This window comes from Carcharodon carcharias, chromosome 1 (genome assembly GCF_017639515.1).
Source record: "Carcharodon carcharias isolate sCarCar2 chromosome 1, sCarCar2.pri, whole genome shotgun sequence".
NCBI classification, from domain to species: domain Eukaryota; kingdom Metazoa; phylum Chordata; class Chondrichthyes; order Lamniformes; family Lamnidae; genus Carcharodon; species Carcharodon carcharias.
In genome coordinates this window covers 61024136-61051453 of record NC_054467.1, presented here as the reverse complement: position 1 = coordinate 61051453, position 27318 = coordinate 61024136, and the positions used below count along the sequence as shown (strand labels likewise).

Sequence of the window (27318 nt, the reverse complement as noted above, 5' to 3'; positions counted from 1 at the left end):
AATCATTATAACTCTGCTGAGAGACAGTGGACAGATGGAGCTGGACAATACATGCGTTAGCACATCTCTCCTTAAACATCACACTTTTACCTGTCAAGAATGAAGATGAGATGGGGGCACACCCCTGCCTCAATTGTTCAGAGCCAAGAATGCACATGAGGGGATCCTACGAGACATGGGGACGAGGTTCGTTCCACAAGCACACTTAATATTAAGATTCAGGCATTACTGATATGGAGCATTATGTTGAAAAGGAACACCCACTGTGGTGAGATGGTAGTACACTACACAGCAAAGAGGCCTAGGAAAGAAACAATTGCCATAAATGGGTGCAGGAATCAACATGATGCTGGTCCTCCCTATGGGTGGCCGAGGGCCCCGACTGACCCCTTGAGAAGTAGGAGCAGCTGGGGTGAGATTGAGTCCTCTCACGTTGACACTGATGGATGCCACCAATGGCTACAGCGATGGAGTGCAGCTCCTGCAGCAGTGCAGGACCGATATCCTGGACCAAGGTCTCCATGGCAGCTGCAACCTGCCAGTTTTGACCTTGCTGCATTGGCATGCCGGTGCTATCACCTTAGACTGACGATGGACGTACTCCTTCATTGTGCATTGCAATCTGTGGAATGCCGCTGACATCCCTTCCTGATGTTCCCATGCTCGTCTTTGCAGCTCCAGCAACTGATTTAGTATCGAGTCCAGAAGCTCGTCATCAGACACGGACTCAGCAGAATCATGGCCTCCAGCAGTCCTCAGAGTGCCGGTGACCTCCGATGTCCCTGCCTCTGCCTACTGTGGAGCAGATTGTGTACTGTGTTCACCAGATGGTAACCTCAAGGCTAGTCTAGAACTAGGTCTCACCAAGGTGTGTGTCTCTGAGCTGGTGGAAGGTGTGGGGGAGTGCTGTGACGTGTCTTCAAACGTTCTGTCCTCGGGTTCCTCATTCGGATTTTGTCTGGGCTGGAGTTGAGGCCTGGCTCATGGATGCTCCCAGAGGTGCCTACGAAAGAAAGGAGAGAAGATTAGTGCATGGCAAAGGGAATCTGAAACAGTAGAAATCACTCACAATGTGATTTTCTGATGGATGTTCCAGTGCAGGATCCTCACTTGGGTGTGCACCACCGACCTCACCATCAGCGCAGGCACAGTCTACATCCTCTGCGGCCAGCTCTATGGTTTTGTTCTCGAAGTCCATGAAAGCCTTGATCTCGGGAACTCCACCCTGGGTCCGGGACCTCTCCTTCTCATTGTGAGCCAGCTTTTCCAGCATAAAGGCAGATGGAGAGACCGTGAGCAAGACACATACAAGAGCAGATAAGGACGTCTCGCATGTGTGGGTGGCAAGTAGAACCCTGGACAGGATTAGGACACAAACTCCAGAGGGGATGAGGCCAGATGGAGATGTGAGGGTGTGTGAAAGTGAGTGGTGATAGCCTTTGAGGTGGCAGCAAGTGAGATGCTTGTGAATGTGTGATGGGCTTGAGAGTATGTGAGTTGAGAGTGATGAGATGGTTGACTTACCCTGGCAGAACGGATCAGATCATTCATGCTCTTTCTGCACTGGATGGCTAACCTCTTCAGGAGGGCATTTGCACTGACCACTGCTGTGACCATCTCCCAAGCCGGATTGGTCACCTTGGTGGAAGACATGGTCAGGGCAGGGGTTGGAGGATACTGTGGCAGGCCTCGACTGCCTTCAACAGGCATTCCTGTGAGGCATCACTGAATTTGGGAGCAGCATGCTTTCTACCATTGGGAGTTATGTCTTCACTGGAGCTGCTGCAGAGAATGTGAACGTTGTGCAGGGGCGCCATTTAAATATGGCGGCCAGAGCTTGTGAGCGCTAAGGTCACGGCAGGGCAGATGAATCAGGTACCAGATGGAACAGCGTGTTCCCCGTGGATGAATAATTAATCAGCTGCAATGTGAGCAATTTGCCACAAAAAGCCGCCAGCCTGCTGTTTTTCCTACCCGCTGATGGACTTCGCGCATTTCAGGGAAAATCCGGCTTTTGAGAGAGGCTGTAATATTATAAAGATGTACCTGGCGTATTTAGAAAGACAATTAAAATTGTATGTTTCTTATCAGTAGGATTGTGAAGATTAATGACCCAAAAGAAAGTTTGTAGTTAAATAGCGGGTTATTTGATCTCAAGAATAAATGTGCTCACAATGAATACGATGATGCAATTCTTTGGTTTTCAAATGCAATGTACACATTTTTCTGTTTTATAAAATTAGAAGTGACCACTTTTACCACTTTTTGCTTTGTTAGAAGCAGCAATAAGTTCTCAAGAGGACATGTGTCTCTCTGTAACGTAATTACTGCAAAATTATTAGGGAAATAATTGAGGTACATTATGTTCCATGGAGTATCAATGCTATATTAAATATGATAAATGTTTCCCCCTTTTTGCTATTGTAAAATTCTATTTTTCTCAATTCAATTTATTTATTGGTGACATGGAAGTAAGGGTCAGTAAGGAAAGTAAGGGATATATTATACTACACAATACTGATAACATAGTATGATTTATATCATAGATAAAGGTGAGAATGTGGCACCAAGTATCATGTGCTTAAGTGAAGAAAATGCATCTTAGGCACAAAATGGGACTGCTAAGGGTTTTCAGATGTATTAAAACTTCAGAGCGTGCAGGGGACTTCTGACTTCTGGGTTCGCCATGCCTTTTTGACCCACCTGTTCTAGGTAGTTCAGGTGAGAAAAAAATCCAGGCTTGATTGTTCATAACCTAACATTCACATTGCACAACTGGATGGTCAGGAAGCCTTTTAAAAAATACTGTATTTTTAAAAATTGCATGGCAAGATGAGATGGACTACAGGATCTTTTATAATAAACATGCAACCTGTTTGTTCTGTAGGTCTACTATGGCCTGAGTTTAGGCTTGGCGGGAAAGCACAATTGTGCCTGCCGCCTGCGATTGGCTCCCGACAGCAATTTCATGCTGGCTGGCCAATCAATTGCCAGCCAGCGTGAAACGTGCACTGAAAGAGGCTCGGCGCTGCCAGGGTGGGTGGGGGAGCGGTGGGGAGGGCATGAAAAGGGCAGGTGGCAGGACGAATGTGGGTGTGGGCTGTTTAAATAGATCTCCCTGAAGGCTGCCAATCATTGTTCACCTCAGGGTGCTGCTTTGAATTCCCAGGGGTCTGATTACTTTTCTCAGTTCCTGTGCTGTCCATTGTGTCTGCAATATGTCATCTGCACCCAGAGCCCAAGCCAGGCAGGATAGAAATAGCTGGAGCCAGTCTGCCCCATGCTTTTCTGATGAGTGTCTGTGGGTTTTGCTGGGGGCTGTCAGTGCGCTATGGGACATATTGCTGCAGCAGGAAAACAGAAAGAGGAGGCACCACACTTAACAAAGAAGGCACGGACGGAGGTAGCAGGTCTTGTCAGCGGGTATGATTTTCTGTGTAGGACCTGGATCCAGTGCAGGACGAGGCTCAACGACCTCTGTGCTCTGCCAGGGTAAGCACTGAATCCAGTTGTAACCATACAGAGAAGTGTTTATGGGTGACAGCACTTGTTGGTGCTCACGGGTGTGAAATGCCGAACGTAAATGGGTACATACTCATGTGCCTTGAAAGACTACATGTGATTAGATTCGAAAATAAAAAATGCTAGAAAAACTCAGCAGGTCTGACAGCATCTGTGGCGTGAGAGACAGGGATAACGTTTCGAGTCTGTATGACTCTTCTTCAGATCATGTGATTAGACTATGTGGCTGACATGTATGTAAGGTTGAGGTCTTGCAATGTGATGGGCACCTGAACCTGCATCTTTGTTGGGGAGGCTGGTATGTTATGGCAAGTAGATGGGGGACTAATGGAAGCACTTTTGTCCTTACTGGAGAAGAGGCGTCACAATGTGCAGGAACGAGGACAGACAGGTGGTAGTGTCCTTGATCTTCTGATCTTAAGTCAGGTGGAGGAGCAAGTACTTGAGATGGTGTGTGAACATGGAGCCAGGACCACTGGTTGCAGAGAGACAGGGGTCTCGGTGGAGGGTAAGAGCCCAGTGGCCAGGGAAGAGACTGGGGGAGGGATGTGAGATGTAGGGCAGTAGTTGTAAAATTGACATGTGAAATCCACTAATTCCCTTTGCACATCCATTCAGATGTCTTTGCTCAGCCAGATGTCCATTCTGAGAAGCAACCAGGCTACATGCACTCTGAGCTCGTAATGCTGTTTGAGACTGAAATTTTTTTCCTCCTCCCTCAGATGGAACATCCTCTAAACATCAGAAGGAATCCGAGGACTTTCCCTTGATATCAGAGGATGATGTGCAGCCAGATGCACACGCATCGCATCCTCCCTCTGCATCATGCACCAGCGCAGATATATGCACATCGGTGGGCATATGTGTTTTGGAGCAGATGGCAGTACACACTAGGGATGGCATGTCACACTTACCTGAGGAGCTGACAGAGACAGAGAGTACCCAGTGCACTGGCAGTCAGAGGATTGCTGGAGACCAGGATGATGTTGAGGTTGAGGCAGATGATGTGTCTTTGGAGACATCTTTTAGGCGGCAGATGATGGATGTCCAGCGGGATGTGTGTGAAGATCTGGCAGAGATTCCTGAGGGTCTGTGCACCATGGTCTCTTTGTTGGGGGAATCCGTGCAGAGCGTGAGCACTGCGTTGGCCCAGGGCTCTGAATGCACAGCTTCTTCTACAGAAAGGGTGGCAACTCTCATGGAAAGGCAACTCCAGTAACTCAATTAGGCATTTCTGGAATAAAAGCCAAATACTGTGGATGCTGGAAATATGAAACTCAGTCAGGAGTTTCTGGGGTTGCGTTCAGACCTGCGAGGCCACTTACTGGCAGTGACCTCAGTAAGTCACTGCCAATGTGAGAGGTGGATGAGGCACCTAGTGACTCTCTGCTGGCATCCTGTCCATCTCCAGTGAGCAGGGAGGTTCAAACGAACCACATGTTGGCAGACAACCTGCTGCTCCATGCATCTGGGGCTCCTCTCAGGGTGCTCCTGATGATGGCAGCAGCTCCTCCACCCCTTTGCCAGTGACCGTCGCATCTGAGGACACCGCGACGACTGAGGACTGCACAGCCATGGCGCTGGAATCTCTTGTCTAGATGGGATCTACATAGACCCCACGACCAGACGACGACAGCCAAAATGATCAAGGCTGAAGGGGATCAGGAGCAGCAGCCTACCTCCAAGGCAACTGCCAGCAAGGGGGAAGCACCAAAATGTAGCACAGTGGAAATTTAAGTCACTATGATCACATTGTGGTCTCATGGGGAAATAATTTTTCATTGACACGTGTGTAGTGGTGCATGTATGTCTCATGCTTCAATATCACAATGTGGGATCATCTGCAATGGCCTTAGTGTGCTTCATGCAATTATTAGGGAAGAGGCCCGCGAGTCCTATGTCACACATATAATGAGCTGCAAAGTTTATTTCAGAGGTAGGAACATGAGTGGAGAGTGACAGGAGTGCCTCGTCACCACTGATCAGTAAGGTGGTGTTTCCCTTGCCATCGCCTTGACTCCTTGCTTTGGACTCCTAACTGAAAGTCCTCTGAATCAAGGCCTCCTTGGTCTCCCTGCCTCCCGTAAGGATGCTCAATTCAGGACCTGAGGCTGTTCGGGCTCCTCCTCAGACTCAGCACTGGAATCATCCTCTGAGAACAACATCACTATCTTCATCCTCAAATGGATCCCTCCTCGAGAGAGCCAGATTGTGTACAGTGCAGCAGACTACTACAATAAGGGAGACGCATTCCGGAGGGTATTGCAGTGATCCCACTGAGTGGTCCAGGCAACAAAACCTCATCTTGGGCAGGCCTACTGTCCTCTCAATTATCGCCCCTGTGAAGGATTGACTGCAGTTGTAGCTCTCCTCAGCTGGAGTCCTTGGGTGTCTTAGTGGTGTCATCAGCCACCTTTTCAGCAGATAGCCTTTGTTCCCCAGTGGCCAATCATCCAACTATGCTGGTGCAATGAACAATTTTGGCACCTGGGAGTGACCCAGGATGAAGGCATCATGGTAGTTTCCTGGATACCTGGCACAAACCTGCAGTATCTCACTCCTGTGGTCACACACAATCTGGGTGTTTAAAGAGTGGAAGTCTTTTCTATTGACAAAGGCACCTGGCTCCCCCGCTGTCACCTTTATGGGCACATGCCTGCAGTCAATAGCTCCCTGAATTCAGGGAAATCTTTCAATTGCACTGAGTCCTCTGGCTCTCTCTGCCTGGCTGGCCTCGTCTGTCCTGAAGTGAATGAGGGTGTTGACCCTTCGGAACAGTGCACCTGCAACCAACTTGATGTAGCTGTGGGCAGTGAATTGTGAGATTCCACAGGGATCTCCCACTGACCCCTGGAACCAGCCTGAGGCATTAACGTTTTGAGCCACTGACACCTTCAAAGCTACTGGTATAGGGTGGCCACTTCCTTGGTTGGAGGCTATTTTGAGGCTAGTCATGTTGCAGACAGAGGTGACAGTGTCCCTGGAGAGGTGGAACCTTCTTCACCACTGAACGTCTGTCATGTCCAGGTAACATGATCACTGCCTGTACACTTTACCTGCTGGGTATTGGCGCCTTCTCTGGACCCTTCTCCCTTGCAAATCCTGCTGGCCCTCCATCCCTTCTGGTTGTGCCTCTCAGTCCGGAGGGCAGGCTCTGGGACGCTGTCTGGGGACAACTGGCCTCCTATCTCTTCTGGCTCTCTTCTCCTCTTCGGAGGAGGTCCCTCCAGCTGAGTACACAATCCCCATGTTTGTCCAGATGGTTGCACAGATTTCTGCACTGAAGGGCTCTTTTATGACGATATATTACACAAGATGATAGTCCACATTCTAAACCTCAATCCCTTAAAATCAGCAAATTCACTAAAGAGGAGGATGCTGCCAATGCTATAGTAAAGGAGAAGGCAGTAGATAAATTGAAAAGGGTAAAATTTGATGAAGAGGAAGTACTTAAAAGGTTAGCAGTATAAGTAGCCTGGATGGGATGCATCCCAGTTGGCAATGGAAGTAAGGGTGGAAATTGCAGAGGCTCTGGGGTTGCTGCCAGAGTACTGGAGGATTGCCAGTAGTACACCCCTGTTGAAAAAAGGGGAGAGAAATCTAGCTGGTAACCATGGGACATCCAATTTAGCATTGGTATTAGAGAAACATTTAGAAACCATAATCTGAGACAGCATTAATTGTTGCTTGGAAAAATCTGTGTTAATAAATGACAGACAGCATTGATTTGTTAAAGGTAACTAGCGTTTGATTAACTTGATTGAGTTATTTGATGAAGTAACAGACAGTTGATGAAGGTGTTGCTGAAGGTGTGTATATGGACTTTTAAAAGGTGTTTGATAAAGTATCACATAATAGTCTTGTAATCAAAATTGAAATGCATGCGATTGAACTCTTGATCTTGGGGTTATGAGCCCAGTACCATAACCACTTGGCTATTCAGGCCTCAAACACTGTTGTAACTCTTTCAAGTACAAACCCGTTTCCATCTGTTTCAGATAAAGTTACATTGTTTCATAGTTTGCCATTATGAGATTTGAACTCTTGATCTTAGGGTTACAAACCCAGTACCATAACCACTTGGCTATTTAGGCCAAGCTCATGCATGTGATTGAAGGGGCAGTGCTTAGGTGGATACATAATTGGTTCCTTCTGGTACCAGCCCAGGCATGCTCTCCTGTTAGGAACGAGGTTGATTGAACTGGGTTGATTCCCTGGCTGGATGATAATGGTAGCTCGAAGGATATGCTGCGCCATGACGTTACAGATTGTGGTTGAACACAATTCTGTTGCTGCTGATGACCCATATTGCCCCATGGATGGCCAGTTTTGAGTTCCTAGATCTGTTCTGAATCTATCCCATTTAGCATGGCTGTAGTGCCACATAACACAATGGACGGTATCCCCAATGTGAAGATATCACGTTGTCTCTACAAGGAATGTGCATTGATCACTCCTACTAATATTGTTGTGGACAGAAACATCTACAGCAGGCAGTCTGGTGAGGACAACGTCTAGTAGGTTTTCCCTCTTGGTTCCCTCCCCACCTGCCACAGTCCCAGTCTAGCAGGCATGTCCTTTAGGACTGGGCCACCTTAGTCAGAAGAGCTGCTACCCAGCATACATTCTGTGCCCTTGCCACCTTCAGTACTTTGTTTAAGTGGTGTTCAACATGGGAGTGTACTGATTCATCAGCTGAGGGAGGGTGGTAGTTGGTAATCAGCAGGAGGTTTCCTTGCCTATGCCATGACCTGATGCCATGAGACTTCATGGGCTCCAGAGTCAATGTTGAGGACTTTGAGGGTAACTCCCTCCCAACTGTATACCATTGTGCTGCCACCTCAGGTGGGTCTGTCCTGACAGTGGCACAGGACATAGCCAGGGATAGTGATGGTGGTGTCTGGGTATACCACTTTGTTCTGGGCTCCTGCACAAGAGGGAATAATTTCACTCTATCTACCCTATCAATTCCATTAATCAGCTTAAACAGCTCAGTTAGATCATTCCTAATTGTCTATACTCAAGGGAAAACAAGAGTTGTCTATGCAGTCTGGCCTCATAATTTAATCCTTTAACCCCTGCTATAATTCTGGTGAACATGCACTTCCCACCTCTAAATTCAATATTACCTTCCTGAAGTACAACTTGTGCCATGCAACCTAAAGAATCCTCAGAAACCATAGCTCAATTAATTTTTTTTTGCTATGCAGCATTTAATATAGTAGTAAACAAGCACCAAATTATTGATTTTTTATCTTTATGGAAATTTTGCAAACATACCCATTTCGGCCTCCGAAGATATAGCTTCCAAAAAGTCTTCTAGATTGGCATCCTCTGTATATAAAGCCACCTACTAAAGGGTTGTGGCTAGAAGATTTGAATTCAACTGCTGGAGGTTCTGTTTCTTCAAAAAAAAACAACCTGATCATTGATTTCTTACAGGAAATATCAGCGCTATGTTATAGATTCGGAATATATTTGTTTTATTTGCATTTTACGTAGAATGTTGGGGAAGGATAATCCAGCTGAGTTGTTAGTTATTCTAATCGCAATATAGGCTTTTTAGCACTTTAAACTATTTTCCTAAAGTTGCCATATTTAGAATTGCAGCTGCTCAAAACAATACTGAATACGTCAGCAAGCATGCTTTGTGATTCATAATTACCATAATCTTTTCCCCTTGTTATCTTGATTATTCTTCCTGATGATTTATTCCAGGTATTTGACTCTGAGCAAAGTATGGTCAGATTACCATTAGCGTCTATGAGTTGCTGATCCACTGTACACCTACACAAAGTCAATACATTATCAAGAGAGTCACTCCAAAAAATATCAAATGTACATTACAGATTGTTTAAGTAGTAGTATTGCTAGTTATTAAAATAGAGTCAACAGTGGTGTGTTTTAATAATTTAATATTTCAAGAACATTCATCATTTCCTCCTCTTTAGATATGTTGACATTTCCCTGAAAATGTTTTCAGGTATTCTATGACAACATGTGGGCAGATATTAGGCCTGGAATTCCTCAAGCCTGCTCCTCTGCCAATGGGCAGTGAGGTGGGATTTTTGCTGCCATTCTCCGCCATGTTTCAAATTTGGAGAGTGGGGGCTGTAGGGTCATTTGCACAAAGGTCACAGTGCCAGAAACTTCAGAGTGGCACTTGTTTGCCTTATTGAGAGTTGGCCTGTTTGTGCCAAAGATCTCAGCATTTCATAAGAGAAAGTTCCACTTTACAATTGCTGTTAGAAAATCTACATTGTAATTCTTCAGGGTGATATTCTAACAATGCAATACTTTGCTTAAGTAAAGGGACCAGCAGAAATGATGTGGAATTATGTCATTTTAATGGCCCAACTCTTTTTCTGACATTACATGGAAATCTGTTAATAATCTTTCCAGCTCAAAAAGATGGTGAAAATAAAAGCAATGCAGAACTCAATACACACATAGGAAAAGCAGCTGCCACCTTTGGCTGACTCACGAAACGTGCATAGAATAACAGCTGACTCTTAGGACAAATTCACCGTGAATTACAAGCCAATTTAAGGAAAATAAAGGCACCTTCCTCTTTCTGTCCTTTGTAATGAAGTTGAGGAGGAATGGAGAGCTTATTTTCATATGAAAAACATATGGTTAAACCTCAACACAAAGGACACTACCTTTAGCTTCTGGGAATATAATTGAATATTGAAGCTTTTCCTAAGTCTAGACTAACTGATTATCACATTGCAAGTTCAATTTTCTTTTCTTCTCTCTAAAGGCATTGCTTCTTGTTGGAAGAGAGCTGCAGGAACCATCCACAATTCACCCAAGGAACCATTCCTCAGTTGTAATTGTTGACCTCTCCAATCCCTCTGTGCTGTCGGACTGTTTGTCTGGCATCCAGTTCTAGATGAACTACAGTTTCCTCCAGTTGAACACTGGAAAGACTGAAGGCATTACCTTGTCACCAGTTCCACCGCTTTTCCAGTCAGTGCTTCAGGTTGACGTCAGACTGGTTGCAACCCCAGTGTTGATTTGAAACTGAGCTTCTGACTCCAAATTCTTTCCATCACAAAGACTTTTGCTTCCATAACACTATTCACCTCTGCCCTTGCATCAGTGAGCTGAATTTTGCCACGGAGACAGAGGTGGTTTCAGTGGTGAGGTTGGGGAAATTTAGATAGTTGCATGTTGGCACCGCTCCCTGATGCTGCCCTGCCTTCAGATACATTTCTCAGGGCAGCTGCTACAGGAATTGGTAACCCGCTCCAGATAGGCAGGCAACCAATTAATGCCCCACTTGGGGGGCAATTTGCAGAGCCGACTAACATTTTCCCAGCAACAGGAAGACTACCAGCTGAGTATGGTGCCCGGCAGCAATTTGGAAGTGGCCTCCCAGCAGTAGGCTGGATGGCCATCGATGTCTCCTTTCAGGGGTCTAATGAATACGAAAAGACACAGCTGTGACCAAATACATTCCTGTGGAGGCCTGATGTCCTAATAACAATGGGCCTTCTTTCATTTTGAATTTTCAGCAGTCACCTGTGAACACGTCCATGAGGTGCCCTCACACTCATCTTTCAGCTGCAGCAGCGTCCATCTCTCTAGGTAAGGCTGCTAGCTGGCAAGTGCTGCGTGCCCTCTCATTGAGCCTCCCATCCCTAGAACCTGCCTGCCGCCCTCAATTGGATGGCAAATACAGAAGCGAGCAGTTAGGAGTCTGCCTCTCATAAAGTTGTGCTGGCAGCTGCCTTAATGACAAGCATGGGTTCAGGACTTGTACATGTTTCTGAGTTGGGTTCCCGATGCCAGTGACCAAATTCAGCCCAGTATATCTTCTGTTGAAACATTCATTGCGCCTTTGTCACCTTCAGACTTGACTAGACATTCTTGTGACCAATCTCCTATCCTTTACCCTCCACCCTCTATAATCGTTAGCTCATGCAAAACTCTTTTGCCTGTATCCTATCACACATTCATCCCTGTGCAGTCACATACTTTGACTTCCAGTCCTCCTGCACCTCAAATTTAATATTCTCATCCTCATATTTAAATCCCCTCATAGTCCTACACCTCCTTGCCTCTGTGATCTTCCTCAGTTTTACAACCCTCTGAAAACTGTCTCCTTCAAACTATGACCTCTTGTGCATTCTGCAAGCCTTTGTCCTGCTATTGGTGACCGTGTCTTCAGCCATTGAAGTCCTATGGTGTGGATTCCCTTAACCTCTGCACTTCTCTTTCTTCCTTAAAGACCCTCCTTGGAACCCATCTTTAAGACCAAACTCTTAATTGTACACTAGCCACCTCTGATCCAGACAGCAATCTTTTAAAAAATCCAACTCCTCAAGTCAAATAAGGTTCATGCTAGCAACTTGGGGAGTGAATTTCCTCTCTACAGTCAGTGATATATGTTCCAATCCTTAAACCAACAAAAACTTAAAAGCAAAATGGATCAGAGCACTACCTTTCTTTCTCTTCCTTCTAGCTTCATCCCTGTATAAGGCCTAAATGGAACCAGGCATCAGTGTCCCAGGGTAAGCAGTTTCATTCACAGCCAGAAAGCAGGAACAGGCTGGGCTCACAGCAAGAAAACCTTCAAGTGATGACGAGCTACATGGCAATTCAGGTACTAATGCTCTCAATTTCAAAGACCATTTCATATTTTTGAAGGTAATTTGCTTGAATTAGACAAAATCTGGAAATTGGGCACCATGTAGCATTTAAAATGAGCTCCAGTCTGAAGTTAATGCTGAGGATTTGACCTTGTGCAGGCAGGTCCATAGGATTAGTGCAAAATTAGAATTGGAGTGTTGTACAGTTTGTCAAGTGAACTGGATGGAATCTAGGTGTGAATGAAAACTATGTATTGTTATTAAATATACAGACTGTATTTGATGCTGCTCCTTTAGATCCTAACTATAACTTGGCTTTGATTTGTAATTTATATTGTTTAGTCGGGTACCAGGTAACATAAGCATATATCTTTGAAAAGCAGTTATTTCTATCATTTTAGTTGTAATTCTAAGAAAAAGCTTTGTATTCTTAATTTTACATTCTTTTCAAAATATGAATTATAATCTCCACAGGAAATGGTGATATAATTTAAATACATAATTTATTCCACAGCAAATTAAATACTTTAAAAAATCAAATTCTGTGATCCTGTCAAAAGAATAAGATCTTTTGTTCATGGTGGGGCAGTTCAGTCCTTTAGTGATTATATTATAAAGAGCTGTGACACTTTTCTCATAATCCCACAGTCACAACTAAAGGCATTGAGCCCATACTTCAAGCCTACATTCGTCTCAAATTTAAACTAATTTTGAACATTTTTTAACAAATTAAAGCAAACTAAATTTTAAATTAAAACTAAAGAAACATACTTCAAATTATAGGATATGTTCAGAGTGTCTTGTAGTTCAATCTCTAATATTTATTATTTTACAATTCTGATGTCCACATATCCACTTACCTAAGCAGAATCCTTTCTCCATATGGTTCAATTATTCAATAAATTTGTAAACATATGCATAGCACTCCATTTTTCGAGTGGAGTTGAATTTTGTTCAGTCTGTCCTATTTTTTGTGAGTGTTGATGAATTTGTGCCAATTGACACTTGGCTTTGTAATAAATGAAACAATAAATGATGCCTCTATTTTAATACCTGTGATTTTGAGTTTATCTACAGAATCATTAAGTGCACTTACCTCCCTGGATTATGAAGTCCATGTGCAAATATTTCTGGTGGTTGATTGGTGCTGTTAAAATATGGATTGCTTCTGGGTATAGCATAAGGCGCATTGCAGGAGTCAGTATCTACATCAATTCGAAGCACAGAGCCTGTAAAATCACTGGAAAGGTTATACAACACATATTAGAAAAATATTAGAAGCATAGACCTTTGTTAATAAACAAGGATGAATAGTAACACTAATTGCGAATTTAAATAAATTGTCACTTCAGGTAGTTTGCCAAGCAGCAGAATTTGGGCCAAATGTGGAAACCACTCATTTGGACATACTTTGCCCTTTAACAATAGTTCCGTGTCAATGCAGAGGGATAAATGGTTGTTTTACACCTACAATTCCTCACACTTGTGGGTTTATGATTTTAATCAGCATCCTAGGAAGAGGTGTCTAATCAAGGTGAGGTGTTTTTCCACAGGGTGAGAAAATTGGAAGACAAGTTGATTTAGGCTACTACCACTAGCTGATAAAAATAATTGCATTAAATTAATATTGCATGATTGTTTTTACTCTCTGATGATGTAATGGTGATCTGGAGCAGATTTCTTAGGAAATTATCTGGTACTTCTCCTGAGGGAAAAGTGTAAAGTTTGTGTGTCTAGTGAGTGATAGTGACATAATTAAGATGTGTTAATTACTGTTAAATGTATGAGTCAACATCAGTTCCCATGCAGTCAAGTGGTAATTATACATACCCATATTCCCATTTGGTTCAGTTCCAGGCTATGTGCTTTGTTTCAAACTCTCCTCTAGCTGTGCTTGCAGGTTTGCATAGGAATAGTATTGAATTCTTCTTATGTTTTCAAGTGCAACCTCATTATTTTGGTTAGCTCAGCAAGGTTTTTACTGTTACCAGGAGATACTAAACAAAGACCTTGCATTTATGTACAACATTCTCAAGTTATCCCAATTAGTTACTTCTGAAATTAATTCACTGTGTAGGTTAATATGCTATCCAAATTGTGCATAGTGAGGCACCTCAGGAGTTCCTCAGGGTGGTGTCCTAGGCCCAATCATCTTCAGCTGCTCCATCAATGACCTTCCTTCCATCATAAGGTCAGAAGTGGGGATGTTCGCTGATGATTGCACAATGTTCAGCACCATTCGTGACTCCTCAGATACTGAAGCAGTCCATGTCCAAATGCAGCAAACCCTGGACAATGTCCAGGCTTGGGCTGACAAGTGGCACACAAGTGCCAGGCAATGACCATCTCCAACAAGAAAGAATCTAACCATCACCCCTTGACATTCAATAGCATTACCATCATTGAATCCCCTACTATCAACATCCTGGGGGTTACCATTGACCAGAAGCTGAACCGGACTAGCCATATAAATACAGCGGCCACAAGGGCAGGTCAGAGGTAGGAATCCCACAGAGAGTTACTCACCTCCTGACTCCCCAAAGCCTGTCCACTATATAAAGCCATAAGTCAGGAGTGTGATGGAATACTCTCCGCTTATGTGGAAGAATGCAGCTCCAACAACACTCAAGAAGCTTGACACCATCTAGGAAAAAGGAACCTGCTTGATTGGCATCCCATCCACAAACATTCACTCCCTCCACCACCGATGAACAATGGCAGCAGTGTACCATCTACGAGATGCACTGCAGAAACTCACCAAGGCTCCTTATGCAGCATCTTCCAAACCCACAACTGCTACCATCTAGAAGGACAAGGGCAGCAGATACATGGGAACATCACCACCTGGAAATTCCCTTCCAAGCCACTCACCATCCTGACTTGGAAATATATTGCTGTTTCTTCATTGTCCCTGGGTCAAAATCCTGGAACTCCCTCCCTAACAGCACTGTGGGTGCACCTACATCACAGGGACTGAAGCCGTTCAAGAAGGCAGCTCATCACCACCTTCTCAAGGGCAATTAGGGATGGGCAATAAATACTGGCCTAGCCAGCGACACCCACATCTCATAAATGAATAAAAAAAAACACAAATAGCAAGTGAGATGAATGATCAGTTTGTAGTACTGGTTCTGGATGTTAGATGAGATTTTAATTGTCAGACCGGGACTTCATTTAATATCTCACCTGAAAGAGCTCTGGTAATGCGGCACTCCCAAGTACTCTGATATAGCTTGGGTCTAGATTATATGGTCCAGTTCGGACATGGGGTTTAAACTCTCAATTTTCTAATTCAGCCAACTTTGGCTAACTGAGCCATGCTACTACTTATCAACTGAACTGCTACCAAGTACAACCCCATTCCATCCCTAAAGTCTGATAGTTGTCTTCTAAGTACCTTGTCGAGTGGAGTAGGCGACCACGGTTTTCCTAACTTTCCAATCATAGCAACAGTGGATGACCTTGTTGTTAGGGTTCTGGTTAAGTCATTCTTTTATGTTGTCTAGCTGCTTTTTTCCACTGCCGGCCTCTTGCTCTTCTTCTGTTAATCCTTTTGGTGGTGATTCGGCACTCCAACCCTTCTGCATGGATAACATGACTGAAGAATTCCATTTGTTTTCCTTTGATGCTATTTAAGAGTTCTCTTGTCCTTCTGGCCTCATTCAGTATTTGTTAGTTCTTTTCTCCACCCAGCTTACTCTTAAGATTCTTCTTAAGCACCACATTTCAAAGCTGTTGATTTTCTTTTCCTCCTCTTCCCCAATGCTCCAAGCTTCACATTCATAACGTTTGAGCACATGGGTTTCAAGACTCATGCTGGCATTTCTTTCAATGCTGTTTAATTTTGTGAAAAAGCACTCGTGGCTTGTGCAATCCTTTTTGGACTTCAGTCCTGCTTTTGACATCGGATTTTACTATGCTTCCTAGATATCTTTTCTATCTTTTAAAACCCTTGGCAGAAAGAGGAATTGATTATACTAAAGCATATGATAAAGTCCAACACAATCATTTCATGAAAATGCTGGAAGACATCAACATCGACAGGAAAGATCTTTGATTCATCTGGAATGTTTACCGGAATCAGATAGCAACAATCAAATATGAGAATGGACTAAGTGATTGGAAAGTGATCAAAAAGGTTTCAGACAAGACTGCACCCTGTCACCAAACTGTTTCTCCCTATACCATGAATTCATTCTCAGAGAAATTGAAGGGACAGATGGTATAAACATGGGAGGGAGAGTCATCAGTAATATCCGCTATGCCGACGACAATAATAGCACCGAAAGATGAAGACTTGCAAAAATTAATCGATACAGTAGTAAAGGGATAGGTACAGGCTTACACTCAACTTCAAGAAAACATACACTATGGCAATGACAACGAAAAAGGTCGTTCCAGCCTGCCACATCACAGTAAATGAAAGTAAGTTACAACACGTATCATAGAAGCACAGTAACATCTGATGTCAAAAGCAGTCTGGTAGGAAAAAGGCCCAATGGTCAATTCTTTGCTGTAATATTAAACATTTCTCCATACAATACATTGAAACTTTCCAGATCAATAAGGAGTTAAGGTATTAGGGAAGCTACCTTTAGGAAGTTGTTCAGGTTACAGGGAATTAATTTGCCTTTAAATTAAGACTTTACTTATCAGCTCCTGGAATTTCAGAATGTTACATTATAGAGGGAGATTATTTGGTCCATTGTGCCTTGTGTCAGTTTTTTAAAAGAGCTATCTATGGTGTCCCACTCCCCTGCTCTTTCACCATAGCCCAGGATTTATTATCTTTTCAAGTATTTATCCAATTTGCTTTTGCAAGTTATTAAACAATCAGCTTCCACCACCCTTTCGGGCAGTGAATTCCAGGCCATAACAACTATCTGCATAATAGTGTCTTTCCTCATTTCAAATCTGGTTCTTTTGCTAATCACCTTAAATTGGTGTTCTCTGGTTCCGGAGACTTTAGGCATTGGAAATGGTTTCTCTTTATTTGCTCGATCAAAATGCTTCAAGGTTTTGAACACCTCTATCAATTCACCCCATAACCTTCTCTGTTCTGAAAACTGACAAAGGCACAATGGACCAAATAATTTCACCAGTCTCTTCACCTAACTGAAGACTTAATCCTGGTAACATTCGAGTAAATCCTTTTTAAGGCCTTGATACCTTTCCTAAAATGCGGTATCCAGCACCGGCTGCAATTCTCTAGAGGTTTATGAAGATGTAACACCACTTCCTTGATTTTGTACTCTATTCCTCAATTGATAAAGTGAAGGATCCTATATGCCTCTTTAACTTGTCCTGTAACCTTTAGGCATTTGTGTGCACATACTCCAGATCTTTCTGTTTCCGCACCAATTTTAAAATTAGTTTATATTGCATCTCATTATTCTTCCAAACAAATCAATCATTTTTGCTTCTACTTCTCCAGTACACTTCATCTTCATGTTGTCTACCCATTTCAGCAGTGTCTCTTTGTCACCCTGGCGAAAAATTTTTAGCTCGGTGGGCGAGCCTCCCAACATCAATACGGAGTCATGAGATATTTTGTTTGGTGGGCACGCGCAGGAGTCGGCAGCGCATCCACTGACAATTTAAAGGCCTATTAAGGCCATTAAATGATCAATTAAGATGAATTTTTCGCTGCCCATCCAACCTTACGGTTGGTGGGCAGGCGAAAAGGCCAAGGAGTCTTTGCAATTTTTTAGGAAACCTCATCCATGGGCAGGATGAGGTTTTCTAAAGCAAATAAAAGTAAAATAAAAATTTTAAAACCTAATTAATAACATGTCCCTGCTCATGTGACATAATCACACAAAGGGACATGTTTCATGATGTTTTTATTTTCTTTATTTTTTTATATAATTCTTCATCTTCCCGAGGCAGCTCTGTGCCTCAGGGAGATTATGAAGCACACGCTCACCCTGCTCGCACTGCTCCCCCCTGCCCGCACTGAGCGCTGCGGCTCACGTTTCACGTTGGTCAGGCCTTAATTGGCCCATCAGCATGAAAGAGTCTTCCGGCCCCGATCATGGGCAGCAGTCGGCTTTTCAACCGCCCCGCCTGCCCCCACCAAGCCCGCCTGACATGGATGAAATTCTGCCCTTGAAGTCTGTTACACTCTTTCTCATTGATTTCTCCATTCATAATTTTGTGTCATCTGCAAACATCGAAATTATGCCCTGTACAACAAAGTCCCGATCATCAATAAAGTTCAAAAAAAGCAATAGTCTTAACACTGACCCCTGGGGACACCAATGCATACTTCCATCTCGTTTGAAAAACACCCACTTCACCACGATTTTCTGTTTTCTGTCCCATGGCTAAGATTGTATTCACACAGCCACTGTTTCTTTAGTTCCATGTCTTCAAGTTTGTGACAACATTGGCATCTAACTGACATAGTGGAAAATTGCCCACATAGATCCTTTCTACAAAAAGCAGAACAAGCCTAATCTGGCCAATTATCACCCCACTGACCTACATTCGATCATCAGCAAAATTAAAAAAGTGGTTGGTGATAGTGCTATCAAGTAGCACTTACTCACCAATAACTTGTTCCCCAATGTTCAGTTTGGATTCCACTAGGGCCACTTCAGTTCCAGACCTCATCACAACTTTGGTTCAAACTTGGGCAAAAAAGGTTGACTTCTAGAGATGAGGATAAAGTGACTGCCCTTGTCATCAAGGCAGCATCTGATCAAACGTGGGATCAAGGAGGCCTAGCAAAACCGAAGTCAGTGAGAATCAGGAAGAAAACTCTCCACTGGCTGGAGTCATACCTAGCACAAAGGTGGATGGTTGTGGTTGTGAGAGGCCAATCATTTCAGCCCCAGAACATCGCTGCAGGATTCCCCCAGGGTAGTGTCCTAGGCCCAGTCATATTCAGCTGCTTCATCAATGACCTTCCCTCCACATGAAGTCAACAGTGTTCAGCTCGATTCACAACTCCTTAGATAATGAAATTGTTTATGTCTGCAGGCAACAGAAGCTGGCCAACTTTCAGGGCTGATAAGAAGCAAAGTAACATTTGCATCACACTAGTGCCAGACAATGACCATCTCCGACAAAGGGAGTCTTGGCACCTCCCCCTTGAGATTCAATGGCATTACCATTATCAAATTTCCCATCATCAACATCCTGGTTAGGGGTGGGGTGGTCACTGTTGATCCAGCTGGTCACTGCCACATAGGTCTAAGGCTGAGTATTCTGTGGCAAGTGGCTCACTTCCTGACTCCCCAAAGCCTTTCCATAATCCACAAGGCACAAGTCAGGAATACTCCTGAAGTCATGAAATGCTCTCCAGTTGCTTGGATGAGTATAGTTCCAATAATACTCAAGAAATTCAACACCATCCAGGACAAAGCAGCCTGCTTGATTGGCACAATCTACCACCTTAAACATTCACTTCCTCCACCACTGGTACATCACAGTTGCAGTGTGTACCACTACATTGTGCACTGCAGCAACTTGCCAAAGTTTCTTTAACAGCACCTTCCAAACCTGTGACCTCTACCAACTGGAAAGACAAGGGCAGAACACATGGGAATACCATCACCTGTAAGTTCCCCTCCAAATCACACTACTTTGACCTGGAAATACATCGATTTTGTTATGCCCAGGGTATATTCCTTCATTACTGCTGGGCCAAAATCCTGGAACTCCCTCCCTAACAACATTGTTGGAGTACTTTCATCACATGGACTACAGCAATTTCAAGGAGATTCACTACTATCTGCTTAATCAAATTTGGCCTTGCTAGAAAAATCAAGAAAATGAATTTTACTAACAAGTCTATTATATGGTACCACATCAGATGCCTTCTCAAGTCCACATGCACAACATCAACTGTGTTACCCTCATCCACTTCTTCATTCTTCATCAAGAAATTCAATCAAGTTAGTGAAACATGATTTTACTTTAACAAACCACTGCAGACTTTTATTCATTAAACCATATTTTTCCAAGAGCTAACTAATTTTGTTCCAGATGAATGGGAAGAATTAAGGTTGGGGGCATATTCAGGTGCGGTGGGTCTGTTATCATCATTGTGGGTCTTAACTTAGGTTATCCTTGGTTAGGGTCAAGAAAGACTGCTGGAGGCAAGGCTGTTGGAAAACTTTACCTTTTATTAAACATTCTTCTAACTTTGTACAGAAGGAGGCTTAGCACAAGGCTTCACATAGAACTATCTCTCAGCATACTTTGTTGTCATGTGATCTTACATCACTGATGATGTATACTGTCTAATTACATTAACCCTTTACACTACATCTCCCCTCAAGTCTCTGACTCTATTAACTACATTATTTACATTGTTCTACATCTTCCCCCGAAGGTTCTACCTTCATCCCTGGTTCACAGAGATAACTGTTGTGGTGGTTTCATCAACCTTCCCAACCTTGTTCTCAGCTCTCTTGGAGGATGTATAGGATTCAAATTCTCCAAGCTCTCTCTCGAACTGTGTAGAGAAGCATGTGAAGCATCAGAGACCTCTCACTGTTCCAGTCATCTTCCTGATCGTCTGGGTAACTTTCATACCATTGAAGGTCTTCTTCTTATATTTACGAGTGCGCTTCTGTTTCTTCTCACTATCCCATTTTCAGTTTTAACAAGACAAGATTGTGGATGTAGAGGTTTTTTCCAAAACCTGGCCTTTGTGATTTTGGTCATGAATCCATACTGACTTCCCTGCCTGGAGTTCTGTTAAGTTATGTATTCCACGGTGTTGATTAAAGTTTCTGGTTTGATTTGCATGGAATTCATCCTCCTTCTCCCTTACACATTCTTAACCTGTTGCTTTGAGGCATGGCATAACCATGTGTGGAAGATCAGGAAGTTGAGTCCGCAGTGGTTTTTCCACTAGAAATTCAGACTGAGTGGCATGGAATGGTAGCTCAATAATGCTAAGTTGATATTGTCATTTTTCTTCAACAAAGCCTTCATCGTCCTTACTCCTCGCTCAGTTTCCCCATTAGCTTGTGGGTATCTGGGTGAGCTAGTCATGTGGGCAAACTGATAGGCTTCTGTGAACTGTTTAAAATATTTTTTGGCAAACGGTGGGCCAATGTTTGAAATAACTATGTCTGGAATGCCGTATGTGGCAAAAATTTATTTTAGTAAAGCAATGGCAGCTTCCGAGATGGTACTATGTAGGCGCTTAACCTCAATTCATCTGGAGTAATAGTCAACAGCTATGAGGCATGTCTTCTCTTTGAGCTCAAAAAGATCCATTCTGAGACCTTTCTACAGTCTGGGTGGAAATGAGGATACCATCAATGGTTCTCTTTGCTCTTGGCGATGGATTGCACAGGTGATGCAGTTAAAAATAATTTAATGATTTTGAGATCCCTGGCCATCAATGGAATTTTGTGCACTAGCATGACACATTGGAAAGCCTAGATATCCCTGGTGTATTCTCTGAAGGATCTTGAGTCTGAGGACTCTGGCTATGACCAATCTCTCATCATAAATCAGCATTTCATCCATTTCACTGAGATGCCTTTATTGCTGAAATTATTGCTTTGGATGAGATTGTTTGGAAGGTATTCTGGCCATCCTTTGATGTAGTATTTCCAAATTTGAGCACATTCTTTATCTGCTATTTTGCTTTTGGAAGTTCATTCAGCTTCTGTGTTGTTGCTGGGAGAAATTTTTTGGTCAGTGAAATGTAGGATTCACATCTTTGACAAAATTTATGTCCTCTTGTTCAGGTTTGTCAACAGGAATGTTTGACAATGCATCCGTGGTAGATTGTGCTTTTCTTTGGACATACTCAGTTGTAGCATTGAATCTCATCAATCTCAAGCAAAATTTCTGGACTCTTGGCAGCATTTTTGCTAATTCTTTAGCATTTAATAATGTAACCGATGGTTTGAGGTTTGTCTCAATAGTAAACTTTAGGCCTAAGACATATCAGGAAACTTCTTACAAGCTCAGGTAGCTGCTAATGCTTCTTTTTCAATTACAGCCTATCTTTGTTCTATTTCATTCAATGATCAAGATGCATAATACACAGTCTACCTTTACTATCTCTCTGAATTTGAGAGAGTACTGATCCTTATCCAGTTGATGATGCATCTGAGGCAGCTATTGTAGGCAGTTGTGGATCATTGTGAGTCAATATATCTGGTGAAATGAGCACCTCTTTTATCCTTTCAAACAAAATTTGTTGATTTTCTTCCCAATGCCATGCTTGGTCTTACGTAAGCAATTGTTGAAGCAGATCATTTACATGTGCCAGATCAGGTAAGAACTTTCCTACTTGATTGACTATTCCCATGAAGCGCTAAAGCTCCATGTCGTTGCAAGGTGGTGCAAAATATTCAATTGCCTTGGATTTTTTGAGGATCAACCCTGATGCCTGATGTGTTACTGATGTGTCTCAGAAATTTAATGGTTGGTTGTGAGAACTCACATTTATTATGAAGAGTTAGTCCTGATTCTTGCAAGCATTGCAACACGACTCTAACTCAGGCATCATGCTCTAATGTTGTGTAGCCATGGATCAGGATATCATCCATGTGGCAGATCAGCCTTTCAAAACCATCTAAAATGCCCATCATCATGCTCTGAAAAATCTCTGGTGCTGATATAATTCCAAAGGGTAGTCAATTGAGACAATATATCCTAAATTATGTGATGAATGTTGTTAATAGGTGGATTCCTTGTCCAAAGGTCATTGCCAAATAGTACTGGTTGTATTTGGTTTGGTAAAAATTGTGCTTTTTGCTAACTTTGCCAGAATCTCATCCACAGATGCTATTGGGTAGATCTCCCTTTCCACAGCTTTGTTCAATTGTGTGAGGGCAACACAGATTTTCAGTGAGCAATTTGGTTTTGGTACTGGAACCATGCCTGAATACCAACTTGTAGGTTTCGTTACAGGTGAGATTACTCCCTGATGCAGCATTGGCTCAATTTCTTGCTTCACCTTCTGTTAAACTTTCCTTAGGAGAACAAACACACTGGTTTAGCATCTGGTCTCTATGTGATGTGATAAGCTGTTTTGTTTTCAGCTTTCCAAGGCCTCTAAGTAAATTTGGAAATTATGTCTTGAAATCTTTAGATTTGTCCTGGCTTTCCAATTTGTCTTCTTTATAGATGAGTTGTAGATCTGTGCAAGCTTTTCAGCTAAATAGTGAACACTCTTGGTTTTGGATCATGTACAAAGTTTCTGTGATTTCTCTTTCTTTGTACTGACGTGTAGTAATCAACTGTCCCCTGATCTTCAATTGAATGCCTCCTGGACCATGGAGTTGTATGGTTGATAGCTGGAGGAATTCTTGCTTTAGCCACTGTTCTTTGTCTAAAAGAACTAAAACTCCTGCTCCAATGTGTCCAATTTGAAGTTTGTTTTATGTCTGTTGACCATAATGTCTGTGCTCCAATAGTTCCCATTAGACCCTGTAATTTCTCCCAAGAATGGCACTTCATTGTCTTTTACATCTTTAATTCCTTGAATGTTACATGCTTTAATTGGTTCCTCCTTAAATTCCTGAGTTAGGAGTTTTTTGCTGCAGCATCCAGCTTTAAAATGTCCTCTCCTTTTACAGAAATGGCACTCTGCATTTCGGGCGGGACATTCTTCACTCTGACGCAGCCTTTTTCGGCCACAGTGAGAACACTGAGTAATGCCAGCTACCATGTCTCTTCACTCTTTCCCTATTTTTGAGTAGGCATGTTGCTTCTCCAAGCCTTACAAACTGCACTGTATCAGTTATTTTCTCCACAAAATCTCCTTGTTGCCTTGAATGAATACAAAATTTTGCTTTCTCACTTCTGCCAGCCTTGTTAACAGCACATTAAATCCTCCCTTGGCAGTAGAAAATCTGATAAAGTCTCCTCTAAGCTCCTTACAACAATGCGATCCTGAATTAATTCATCTTTCAGGGTTCCATTTTTGCAATTCTCAGCTAGTTGGTATAAATTGTTAATGAAGGAATCTGCACTCCCTCCGGTCTTTGGGCACATCCATTGAACTTCACCCTTTCAATGATTGTGTTCTATGGCTGAAATATGCATTAAAAGCTTTTATAACATCTTTGTATGTTATAATTTCTTCAATTATGCCCTATCTGACCATTATGACATTTGCACTACTTCCTATAGCATAGAGAAGTGTTCTGAACTGTTCCTTGCTGGGCTTCTCTGTTAGTCCCAAAGCACTTCTGTAACTGGTTAACCTGTAATGCTAGTTCTGCCACTGTTTGCATTGAGTACACTCTGCTAAGTGTAAGGTTTTCTCCATGGCTTTTTTTTCACTCTAGCCTTTCTTTGATTTCTGTTGGCATCTGTTCCTGCACTGTCCTTTCCTTGCAATCATTTTGCTTGCTGCTTTTCCAGTCACTGGACCAATTATTTGGTGCTTTTTTCTGTTGTCTTTACCACTTTTACCATCTTTTTTCATCATTGTGGGTCTTAGGTTATCCTTGGTTAGGATCAAGAGAGACTGTTGGAGGCAAGGCTGTTGGTAAACTTTAACTTTTATTAAACATTCTTCTAACAGGATAAGACTTAGTACGAGGCTTCGCATAGATGTATCTCTCAGCATACTTTGTTGTCATGTGATCTTACATCACTGATGATGTAGATGATCTATTTACATTCACCCTTTACACTACAGTGAGGGTGGGGGTTGGGCGGGGGTTAAATGCCTGGAAATTGCTGGCATATCGTAAATCTGACATGATTCCAACTACTCTGGGTTTTATAGGAACGTGCTCGGAGGGGAGTGGGAAACTGTGGGAAACCTGTACACAGCTGTTGGATCAGTGACTTAAATATTCTAACAAGTTGTTAGTTACCCAATCTTTTACCCAGGGTTCTGGATTTATCAGTCAATACACGGGTTTACGAGCATAGTGGTGAGAGACTGATCAGTGAAACTGTTAGGCTGGAAAATCTTTAAAGAGTAAAACTCCATAGTTGCTTCGCTGTCTATGTTGAAAGCTTGTGGTCACAGCACTTGTTCTGAGAACTAGTTTACAGTGCTTTACAGCTGATTTCCAACTTTTTGTAAGTTGTTTCACCTACCTTGGACTTTACTCACCTTGATCTGATGTTCCTGGCTGTCGGCCATCACTGAAGCATGGGAGCAGTTATGCAACTGGGGCATGGATCTCTAATGAGAACAAGAGGAACAACCGCACCATGACCAACAGCACCAGGAGCCACACCAACACCAACAGCAACCAACAGTAGAAGAAGCAGCAACAATACCAAAGCATCTTCCTCCTCTGCAGTCATATGCTGCTCCACAGACAGAGGGAATGGACACCGAGCTCCAGCTTGAAGGAGGCAATACCCCCAGCACAGATACATAGACGATCAGCTTCCTCAAAATTAGGGATGGGCAACAAATGCTGGCCTTGCCAGGAACAGCCACATCCCATGAAAGAATAAAAAATGAGCAATGGAGCTTCATAAGACACAGATGTAGCAGGGCATTGCTGATATCTGAAGCTTCCTGGAACAAGGGATCTTTCTAAGAAGGCCATGAGGGCACACATTGCCAGTGGCTGTCAAGGTCACTATAAGCCATGAATTCCTTTGCCTCCAATTCCTTCCAAAGTTTTGCTGGTGACATCCACATGATTCACAATGAGTTCGCACAAGTATATCACCCAGGTGACTGATGCTATGTTTGCCAAGGCGGCCACTTATGTCCACTTAAACGCTGATGAGGCCAGTCAGAAGTAGAGGGTTCTCGGATTTTCTGCAATGGCTGGATTCCCACAAGTTCAGGGAGTCACTGACTGCACACATGTGGCAATCAAAGTGCCCTCAGATCAGCCTGGAGTAATTATCAACCAGTAATGGTTCCATTCCCTCGGTGTGCAGCTTGAATGTGACCAGTGCAATGTTTCCACTCATGTTTGTGCTTGGTTTCCTTGAAGCTGCCATGAGTCCCTCATTCTTCGACAGTCACATCTCCCACAGGTTTTCGCACCTCCACAAAGAATGATCGGGTGGCTCTGGAGACAAATGCTATCCTCTGAAGACTTAGCTGATGACAGCTGTGAGGATCCCTACCACTGACCCATCAGAGAAGTACAACAAGAGCCATTTTGTGCAAGGGCAATAACAGAGAAAGCCATTGGGTTGTTGAAGATGTGGTTCAAGTGTCTGGACAGATCTGCGGATGCCCTTTGGTAAATATCAACAAGGATCTCCAGAATGGTGGTGATCTGCTGTGACATGCACAACACGGTGCTGCAGAGAGGACTGGGGCTGCAGGGGAAAGAAGGTGCAGACTGCAGACGAGGACGAGGTTGATAAACCACATGTAACCAGGGTGTCTGCCGCCATTCATCTGGCTACCAAAGAACTATGCAAGCCACAGAAAAGCACAGTTCGACTAATCTAAGGCCATATGGCTGTACAGTGATGCTGGCCACAGACCCATCCCAACACAATCCATTCCCACTGTCAAAAATCATTACATTCACACCCTTTCATCACCTTCAAACGTGGTTACACCATTCTCCTGAAAGCTATTGCCCATTTGGAGTTTAGGATGCAACAAAGTAGATGACAAGAGAATGAAGAACTTGGATACAGTGTTTGATTTATTTAAATAAACATATACTTAATGACATGCATATTGATATACACACCAAAGTGAATCACCTTGTGCAACTAACAAGTTTTTCTCATGTATTTCGTTTTACTCCTCTACTTCAGCAGAGCTGGAGGCAGGCTGCTTGTTCCCCTGCTCTGGTGGTTGAGATGCCCATGCTGGACATCCTTTGAGCCCGTGAGGCTGCTCCACCTGCACCTGTGCAGGGGCAGACTTGATCATTGGGGGCAGGAGGTGGCATGTGGGATTGTGTCTGAAAAGGGGGTTACAAAGGTGGTGGGTGTGGTGGGGTGGGGTGGGTGGGGGGGTGGGGTGGTGGTGTGGTGTTGTGGGAGAGAGGGAATGCTGTGAAAAGAGTCCCTACTTGCATGTGCCTTTTCTCCATTTTCTCTCTCATGGTCCACCTGTAGTTCCCTGCTAGCCAAGAGCTGGACAGCATTTATTTGCATTTTACTGAGGCAATGAGCCACCAAGACAGGGCTTTGCTCTATCCTGTATAAAGTGACAAACTGAGTGTGCATGCTATTGGTCAGGCTCAGCTTGCACTCAGTTGCCTTCCATGTCTGATGGTCCATGCAGATGGCTACTCTTTCTATGGAAGTAGACATCAGACTT

At 43.3% G+C, this 27318-nt stretch overlaps 1 protein-coding gene across 5 annotated transcripts in view; it reads right to left on the bottom strand.

Annotated features, from left to right (window-relative positions):
- Positions 1-27318, bottom strand: part of LOC121282290 (hedgehog interacting protein) — a 226516-nt gene that overhangs the window by 95109 nt on the left and 104089 nt on the right. For 4 of the 5 annotated variants that reach the window (XM_041195939.1, XM_041195949.1, XM_041195964.1 and 1 more), the window contains exons 7-9: positions 13216-13359; positions 9188-9309; positions 8803-8926 (exon numbers count right to left, since the gene is read on the bottom strand). In XM_041195939.1, coding sequence (XP_041051873.1) covers positions 8803-8926; positions 9188-9309; positions 13216-13359 — 390 coding nt within the window. The remainder of the gene's footprint in view (positions 1-8802; positions 8927-9187; positions 9310-13215; positions 13360-27318) is intronic. The other variant, XM_041195957.1, reaches the window with a different exon arrangement.